Source organism: Agelaius tricolor, unplaced genomic scaffold, assembly GCF_023055355.1.
Source record: "Agelaius tricolor isolate 1412-34295 unplaced genomic scaffold, bAgeTri1.0.p SCAF_11, whole genome shotgun sequence".
Lineage (NCBI taxonomy): Eukaryota > Metazoa > Chordata > Aves > Passeriformes > Icteridae > Agelaius > Agelaius tricolor.
Window position 1 is genome coordinate 10,128,898 of NW_027269271.1, and position 9,551 is coordinate 10,138,448.

The window sequence follows — 9,551 nt, forward strand, 5'->3', positions numbered from 1 at the left end:
ATTTGCTCACTAAGTTGTTTTCCCTGATACAGGGAGATCCTCAGGTTGGGAACTTTAGAACTAAAGCACAGGGCCCTCATGAACAGAAAGAATGAAATACAGATGAACAGAAAGAATTGAAATACATCCCTTCTAGGCTCTTCTCCAGTTTCCAAGCAGTAGGGCAAATTCAGGGCTTTCTACTGTGGGAAGGTGCCTTCAAGTCTTCTCTCTTACACTGCTATAAACCTTCTTGAAAATGCACAGATATTGTAAAAACTTAGGGACATTGTGTTCCCAGGCAAAAGAAGTAACACAGAGTCTGAGCCTTGAGAGTAGCAGGACTGTTCCATTTACAAACTATGACAAATACAACAGATTAACTGATATCAAACCTCACAGACACTTGGAATCCAGATTGAATTTCATTTCTGGAATAAACTTCACAGCAGTATTTCTTGCCCCTTCTTCTCTTCGTAATCCTGCATCCATGTGTAGATGCTGCTTTTTCTGCCTTTCCTGACACTTTTTGGAAATACCAAGTCAGGAATCAGTGCACACTCCTGCAGTTTAAGTAACTGGGAGCAAAAGGACTCTCAGAATGACCCATAACAAAATAGGTGCACAAATGTCCTGCTTAACTCAAGGATGAAGCACACATCACTTGATAGAAGCTGTAAGTGTTCAGGGAGGGCATGTGTCCCATAGAAGGTCTGTAGGTGGAATAGGAATCTGAAGATTTCAGCTAATTAAGAACTTCTGTTCAATACATTCCAACTGACTTCATGGTTTGACCAAGCTTGAGTGGATTTAGGGATGACTGAAATTCCATTTTAGCACCAGAAGATCTTTCAGACACATTGAGACATGTTTTTTGTTCCCAAACTTGCAGGTATTAAACCAACTTAATGAAATAGATGATGAAAAAGACTTTTTATTTGGTCTACGAAAAGACTTTTGGGATGTCTGTTCTTGAGGTACAACTAAACAAGTATAGCTGAAATTGTCTAAATAAATTCGGTTTTGGTTAACATGAATATCTACCCTATCAAAATTCAGATGGGTGAAGCTTAGCAAATTCTAATGATTGAAAATAAGGTCTTTTAGTGGACACAGTGAGACATAAGTTTCAGCTCTGATAGAAAACTGAATCAAAATTAAATCTAATTAATGGAAATGTTTTCTAATTACAATGCAAAATTCATATTCTGAATGTTTTTCTTTCTTTCTTTCTTTTAAAGGAAATGGAAAAATCTGATGCCAATAATTTCTTAATCTTGTTCCGGGATTCAGGCTGCCAGTTCAGATCTCTGTATACATACTGCCCTGATACTGAAGAAATCAATAAATTAACAGGAATAGGTCCCAAGTCTATCACAAAGAAAATGATAGAGGGACTGTATAAATACAACTCTGACAGAAAGCAATTTAGCCACATACCTGCCAAAACTCTGTCTGCCAGTGTTGATGCAATTACCATTCACAGCCATTTGTGGCAAACCAAGAGACCAGTAACTCCTAAGAAACTCTTACCCACCAAGGCATAGTAGATGGGAAAAATTTGCTTGAGACAATTATGATAAACTTGCACTTCATCTTTACTGCCTATAGGAAATAGATTTCTAGTTGCCAACAAGACTCTTAGAACTTAAAACTGGACACCAAGTTCTATTATCATGTCCAACTGGAATGTAAACACAGTGTTTAGGAGTGCAGAAGATAACTCTTAGGTGAATAATTATGAGTGATTACGGAAATGTTTGACTTGTGTGGAGATTTGTATGTGCTAATGCAACATATAGAGTATATTTGCTCTGTATTTTGATTAGATACACTGAAGCACTGAATGTTCCTCTTTAGTGACTCAAACTACATTTTTTACATCTGTTGCCTTATATGTTTGTATTTGTGCTTGTCTTGAAATATTTTTCTTTCACTAAAGAAAAACTTAATATTCTCAATACCATTGAACTTTGCATACTGACTTACAGTAAAGACTAAATGATAAATTGTATGTCACTGAATAACAGCTGAATGGGTCTGTTCTCCAAGATCCTTACTGTGTGCTGTAACAAAATCAAGATTCATTCCCCTGTGTATTTATAATTCTTTTTCAATTCAATAGTACTGATTTGCTTATAAACTAAACAGTAAAGGAAAAACCTTTGAAGTGCTTGAAGTTTTCTTCAAATGAATTATTTAACAACTCAGGGTAAAGGTGATGCAATTATTTCTGTTTCAGTAAGTTACCATCTGAGATGTAATGACTGACCATGTGCATGTTCATAACATCAGTAAAACTCAAGGTAAAAAGATTTGGTAGGTCTCTGAAATGGTTTAAGCAAGTATGCATTCATTGCTTTGCACTGTTCCAGCTGGAGAGAGAGCACAGGGTCAGGTTCTGCTCCTTCAAGGAAGGAGCAGGAACTCATGAAACATTCAGAACTAAATCCCTGATGTTGCCTAACAGAGCACTAAATATTCAGAAGAATCACAGAATTCACTAAGTCACAGATCTTTGAGAAGTCGTGTATCTAATTCCCATTGATTTTAAGATCCAGGCCACTTCCTGCCTTCAGATCTGCCAACTCAGACTTGAATCAGTTTTCTAGGGAACAGACATCTGATAATTTTCAGTGTGTCTTTGTAAATTGTTTTCTTGACACTAACAGGTGATGTCTTGTGACACAGCAATTTTTAAGTACGTGTGACAAAAAAGCCTAACTGACATTTCAGTAAATCTGTAACATGACCATTTGCAAAACCAAACTCTAGGCATATTTCAGTATTATTTATAAAGGGCTGCATTTTATTTCAAAACAGTGTTTGATTATTTTATAAATCACTATCCCGTTTCAGTGTTTGTTTCTCTTATAATTTGCTTTTAACATAGCACTGTTCTGAAAAAAAAAAAAAGAAAACACAAACTTGAAGCCTCCCCTAAATCTGTGGCTATTTTGATAACATCGTACACCAGAGAATTTGTTGGGGGGGAGGGAAATCTCATTCTCAGGAAAAGACTTGAATGATTTGTGATTCTGTTCTGTTTCAGTGTTGTGACAACTCCATTCACATAAGACAGTATTGTGCTATGAGTATGTAGTCCATTCAGTTTCATGGGAGACTAAAATGATATTCGTATTTCTCTCATTAAACTGCTGTGAGAGAAACTGCCTCACTACTACGATGTGCTCATTTACTAAGAGAAAAGATGCACAGGAATGAGATGTCATTAAGCAGTTTAGAACAGTACTTTTTTAAATTATTATAAGGCCTTAGGCATCAGTGCATCTGGATTATAAACATTTTCTCAAAAATGCTGTCAGTTTACTGTAATTTATGTTCTTATATTTATGTATATTTGTTAAAACTGTAAAAAAAAAAAAAGAAAAAACACTTTAAAATATATGTTTAATATGTATGTGGCTCAAAACTATTTGTGGTTAGCTGATTCCTACTGTTTGCATGTATATCACCAGGATATGTAACTCTTATAATTCAAGTGTATACATATTGTGTATATAGGATATAAATAATATTAAAAAGGGGGGGAAAGAGGGTTTGCACATTCTGCCTGTTAGACACTTCCTACAGATACCATTGTAGGAACATCTTGAATAACAATATGAAACTGTGTATAATATACAGTGATTCAAGAAACCAGGAGGTTGGAATTAACTGACACACATATGGTGAATAACTTCAAAAGAAGTTTTATCATGGGAGGCTTTTTATTTCTAAAATCTGTTCTATGATTTAACTGAAGATTTGCAACACCATAAAGACACACGCATCAACCTAATCAAAGTGAGCTTAAATACGTGACGGGAATTCTTTGAGTAATTTAAAATATTTCTGAATGTATTATGAAATTTGCATTTGTCAACAGGTTAAAGGTTTGTGCAATGTCTAAAAGTAGAATGTGAATAATGCAGTTGAAAATTTCATTGCTCGCAGTATAAGGTTTTACTTAATACAGGAAAAGTAAAGCTAGAGATGCTTTTCCTTTTTAAGCCTGCAAATTTTCTAATTACAGTGGATCTTTGGTTGGGATCATGTTTAAAAAAAAAAAAAAAGAAAAAGAAAAAAAAAATAAAGCTTTCCATAAAGGCCAGTATTTATCACTGACCTTTCCAGAACACACTGGTGCTTTCATCAGGGGTATTACTATTGTTGCTACGACTGAATTGCCAAACTCTCGTCTTAGTTTTTGGAGCAGAATTTCATCTTCTAACAGTCATAATAGCTACTGAATTTTATTTTTTTTTTAATGTTAGTATGACTGTTAGTTTTTATTATTTGGCTGTTTAAAGCCAAATTCAGCTATTTAATTCTGATTTATTGGGCACTGTTGAAAATTGTACAGTGTATTGTGTGCTTACTTGTCCACTTCTATGGAGCATAGCTTCCATATTTTTTCAAATGCTGTGCTGTAAAATATTGTCATTGCTACTTATGTGGTACAGTGTAGTTTTTTCCTTTCATTTAAATAAAAGCATGGCACCAAAATAACATTTTTTGTTTTCTTGCTTACCTCTAAATAGAAACTAAAATTATTAAATGTTGACATTAAAGTTTAAATCTTGTTTCTTCTCGTATTTCAGCAATGTGGAAATTGTAGGAAATATTATGCATGATTACAATTTCTTCTTTTATTTACCATCTTTGGCCATACTTCCATAGATAATCTCGATTTCTGATGTTATCAGAGGAAGGCTATTGAATAATTGAATAGGCTTCATATTTCATTTGTGAGGACAACAAGGTGTTACCGTGTTCTCTTCAGAAGTGAATTTCACAATTTTAAGTCATTTATAAACTTTGGGGCTCTGGTTAGCTTCCATTTTTCCAAAGCCACACAAACTTACTGGTCAGGTTAAAAGGTTTGCTTCAGACTGAAAGGTTGTCAAGGTGAAGTCTTACCTTTATCAAGGTACTGTATAAAGCACATGTGTGACTTCTAGTGAAACAGTTTGTACTTGCTAGTGAGGCTATCTTGAACAGAACACTATCCAAAAAATGAGGGGCCTTTTCCAGATTTGTAAACTAGTAATTTTTCTAGTCCAAATCATGCCTTGTTTGGAGCTTTGTGTTCTTCTGCTGGGTTGCAGAGTAAGAGCAAGGACTTGCTGAAAGTGGCCATGACATCCCTGCACTGTCAACAGGCAGACTGAGCTGCTGGGCTAACTTACACAGATAAAGAATCTCAGAATTGCAGAGCTGTTTGAAGGGCAACTTCAAGAATACCAGCAATCTGACAGTAGTGCTTTTGATGCTGGATTGAAAGCTACTGTGGAAGAAAATTAGTAGCTTTCCCTCCTCCCCCTGAGAACTCGTTCTTTTTCAGGCAGCTCAGTCAGTTCCCTGTACAGCATCACAACAAGGCTGACACAAGCAAGGAATTATATTGTAACACAAACACACAGTTGCACCCAGTAAAGCTATTTTTTCAGTGGTGAGCCCAGCTCAAAATTTTTATCTAAAAACAGCCTTTGTACAGATCTGCTTTAGAACAGACTTTCTTTTTTTCTATCTTTTGGCAAATAACACCATCCCTGAGAAACTTCAGCTCATGCCCCGGTTAATTTGACATAATATGACTGTGCTGTGTGCCTCAATTTGTACAGAATTTCTGATTCAAAATTTGTGCTGCTGTGGGATCCAGTGTAGAGAGTTATGCTTGAACAGATGGTTTTGGATCGATTGCCATACAAATATGATGCAAAAAATAGCTTTGTTTCTCAAATCCAGCTGTACTGATCAGATTGATGTCAGATGTCTTTTTTCCAACAATTTATTAAAAAAGGCACAGGGCTAAACTTTAAACATTTAGATCTCTTCAAATAGCAAATGAGCATTTCTTTGCTGCCTTGCTACTAATTTAATGAGCTGAATAAGCAGCTTGAAGAATTGTGGCTATAAAGATATATCTTGACAGTCACAGCCCTTTACAGCTCCTTTTACATTTTCTGGTTAAATAAATGAAAAACAACAAAAGGAAAAAGTCTCCTATAAACTCTCTTATTCCAGGTGTAAATGGCAGGGGAAAAATATATATTTAACATGTACATTTATGAGAAATTTATTTTTAAAAGCAATCTGTTCCATTTAGGGAAAAATACATTTGATGTGTGTTTGTATATGCGTACGTACAAATGCACATTTACCTTCAGACTTACTTGCTTACGTACAGAATAAAGAATACATCTTTTATTTAGACAACTACAGCAATGAGTCAAACAAGGTAGGGAAGTTACTCCAGCTTATTTCCTTCTACCAAGAAAAAAAAAGCAGCTCTTATACTCGAAACCACTGCTGTAAGAGGCAAGGAAATAATCTACAACATGCACATTTCAGTACAAAGTCTTTGGGAGAGGGAGTCTTTTAATCAAATTTCTGAATTCAAGGATAACACTGATGGTTGCTAGACAGAACTGCTACTGATCAGAAGAGCTATTAACCATCAGGATTCAAGAAAGGGCAGAAAACACACAAATAAGGTAAGCATTCATTGAAAAAAAGTTACTTAAAACTTTCTTCAGACTCCTATTCAACATTACAAACAACTTGGCATGTAAAATGCTTAGGGGTAAATAAAGATTTAAATATCCACTGACAAATTTGTCTAAGCAAGATACTAAAAGATTTTTTTCACACGTGTTTAAGTTTGCAGATCATGGTATGTAAACTTCATGGGGACGTACTAAGTAATATCTGTACGTACTTTTATGTCACAGTTAATGGAGCTTTGCAGAAAGACTAAAAGCTAATATAGAGCTTTCCATCACAGCAGCTCTGTCTTATTATTTCTTCATCATCACTGATCTAAATGTCTGCAGTACAAGACCTGGCAAGGCCCCACAAGCCTGCAATTATTTCAATTACTTGAAGCCAGATTATACTTTGGCTCAGTATTTTTCTTGTTTAAGCCACCTGAAACTGGAGCTATGGTGCTGACATAAAGAATTCTATAGATTATGCAAGAATTCTGCTGAATTGTCACCTCAAAGTTGTGGAATTCCTTTCTTGAAATGAGTAAAAACTGTTTCAGAATAGAGTTTTGAACAGAATTTCTTTTTAAGTTTTTACAAAAACATGTAAATCTAAAATGTAAGGAGTTGAATGGCTCTGTTACAAGTACAGAAAATCGAGATTGGCCCATTTTTAGGGCCAACACACAGAATCAGCTGAATTGGAGGGGACTCACAAGGATCACTTGTCTGCATCCTGCACAGGTCTGTCCCCAGGAATCACAGGCTGTGCCTGAGGGCATTGTCCAAACACTTGCTGAGCTCTGTCAGGCTGCTGCTGTGAGCACTGCCCTGGGCAGCCTGTTCAGTGCCCAGCCACCCTCTGGGTTAAAAACCTTTTCCTGATACATAACCTAAACCTCCACTGATGCAAATTCAGGCCGTTCCCTCGGGTCCTGCCACTGCCACCCCAGAGAAGATGTCAGTGCCCGTCGCTCCTGTTCCCTGGCTGGGAAGCTGTGACTGCAGTGAGGTCTCCCCTCAGCCTTCTCTCCTCCAGGCTGAGCAGCCCAGGTGCCCTCAGCCAGTGCTCATGGCTTCCCCTCAGGCCCTTCACCATCCTCGGGGCCTCCTTTGGACGCTGTCTGATGGCTCAATGTCTGTTCCACGCTGTGGCACCCAGAGCTGCCCCAGAGCAGAGCGGGACAACCCCTCCCTTGCCCGGCTGGCTGTGCTGTCCCTGGTGCCCCCAGGACAGGGATGTCCCTCCTGGCTGCCAGGGCGCTGCTGACTCGTGTCCAACTTGCCATGGACCAGGACCCCCAGGGCTCTTTCCACAGTGCTGCTCTCCAGCCTCTCATTTCTCACCTGCAACATTTGTAGAGCAGTCACACAATTACTGTTTTCTTTCCTGAAGTGCTCTTTCCTGAAGACTGCAGCGCCCTGTTTTGTCACTAGGCAATGCAGATCTCCTCCTCCACTAATCCTGATTTTCAAGCTCTCTAACACCCACACCCAAAAGCTTTGCTGTTCGTGGGAGTTACCTTCTTTGCAGTAATGAGTAGGGAGTTCAAAGCAAGCTGAGACCATCCCAAACACGTTTCTATGCTTAAATAAAGATTTGCGAACAACAAGAGAATAAGACCTTCCATCAGCTCTCTTCCCATAGAATGCTAATATATGTATCTTCACCAAAACTTAATAATGGTATGATTTCCCCCCAAAGCAGGGCCACCAACTACTGCTACCTATTCTTCCATATTTCTTCCTGATAGTTCTTGAAATCTCTTTCCAGAGTATAGGAATTTGCTGCTTATCTGTGAAAGATCTAATATTCTGAGCAGGAAACAGAGTAATTTAAAATTCATAATTTTCCTTTCAGGTCCATAAGTGGAAAGAAGCTTTATCTTTCTAGCCATCCAGAGATAGTCTCACAGATTTGTCTCAGGACCTCCACTGAAAACAAAGCAACTTCACAAAAGATAAGTAAACTACTGTAAAACCACTCTAAAATCAAGATTAAATTTAAAAGCCTATGTGTGTTTACCTAGAATTTTGTAGGTTAAACAAAGTTTTAAATGGACTTTTTGTATCTATGCTTAGTAAAGTTCTACATACCTCTCAGTTTAGACAATTAAAGTCATCTTGTTATTACACATTCCTCCTGGTTTTTATCATCTCTGCTGTATCATAATTAATGGAAAACAGTTTCATTTCCATAATTATTAGAATTTTCTCTTAAGCAGCACCTCCAAAGGCAACTAAGCAATAAATAGTTTGGAGGTAAATAGAAGTATTCAATGCTTTACCAGCAAATCTATATTCCTGGGAAGTGAAGCTGGGACTTGAACAAAAGGAACCATCAAGTTCCACGTGCATGTGTGGAACAGTCTGAACATGCCTGGCAGAGTCACTGCTGTGCAACCAGGCACACTCCTCTCTGGACAGCCTTTGGGGCATTTGTTTGTATTCCTCTTCAGACAGAAGAGACAAAAAATAACACAGTTCCCCTCTGCCCTTCAGCAGATCCTCAGCAAAACAGCTAGTACATAGACTTGACCTCACTGATATTTTGTGAATGTGACAGAGAATCCTGTCCAGCTTCAGTCAACAAATCCCCGACAACCTTCCATGGGTCTCTGATGCATGGTACGCATGCCTAATTTTAAAAAAAGCCAATAAATTCAAAAACCACGCATCAGATTGTCAGAAAATTGCCACATCTCCATTTTGACAGGGCCTGCCAGTGCACTGCAGTGCATTCACAAGCACTCTGTCCAAGTGCTGTACTTGCATTTTAACAACTCACCACTACATATAAACACAGAGCAAGTCACCGTAATGGCTCCGAGGTGCCATAATTTTTTTGACGATTACAAAAACGTAAGTCAATTGTAAAGTCAAATTATACATGAATACATCTTCATAAAACATAGGTATCCTACAGATATACATAAGATTTCTGTAGAGAATGCGTGCTTTGCTCAACACCTCGAGAAGCAGATGACAGCATAAGCACACTAAAATGATCCCTGGCTGACCTGAACGCTGCAGCACCTCACGCAGTACTTAGAGGTGCTGCTAGCAGGCTTTAAGCCCACA

The 9,551-nt window shown here is 37.7% G+C and overlaps 1 protein-coding gene across 4 annotated transcripts in view; it reads left to right on the forward strand.

Moving 5' to 3' along the window:
* CAMSAP2 (calmodulin regulated spectrin associated protein family member 2) overlaps nucleotides 1-4,560 on the forward strand; it is an 80,207-nt gene extending 75,647 nt beyond the window's left edge. For all 4 annotated transcript variants that reach the window (XM_071436047.1, XM_071436048.1, XM_071436049.1 and 1 more), the window contains one exon: nucleotides 1,221-4,560. In XM_071436047.1, coding sequence (XP_071292148.1) covers nucleotides 1,221-1,526 — 306 coding nt within the window. In that variant the 3' untranslated portion in view covers nucleotides 1,527-4,560. The remainder of the gene's footprint in view (nucleotides 1-1,220) is intronic.
* Nucleotides 4,561-9,551: the final 4,991 nt, after the last annotated feature.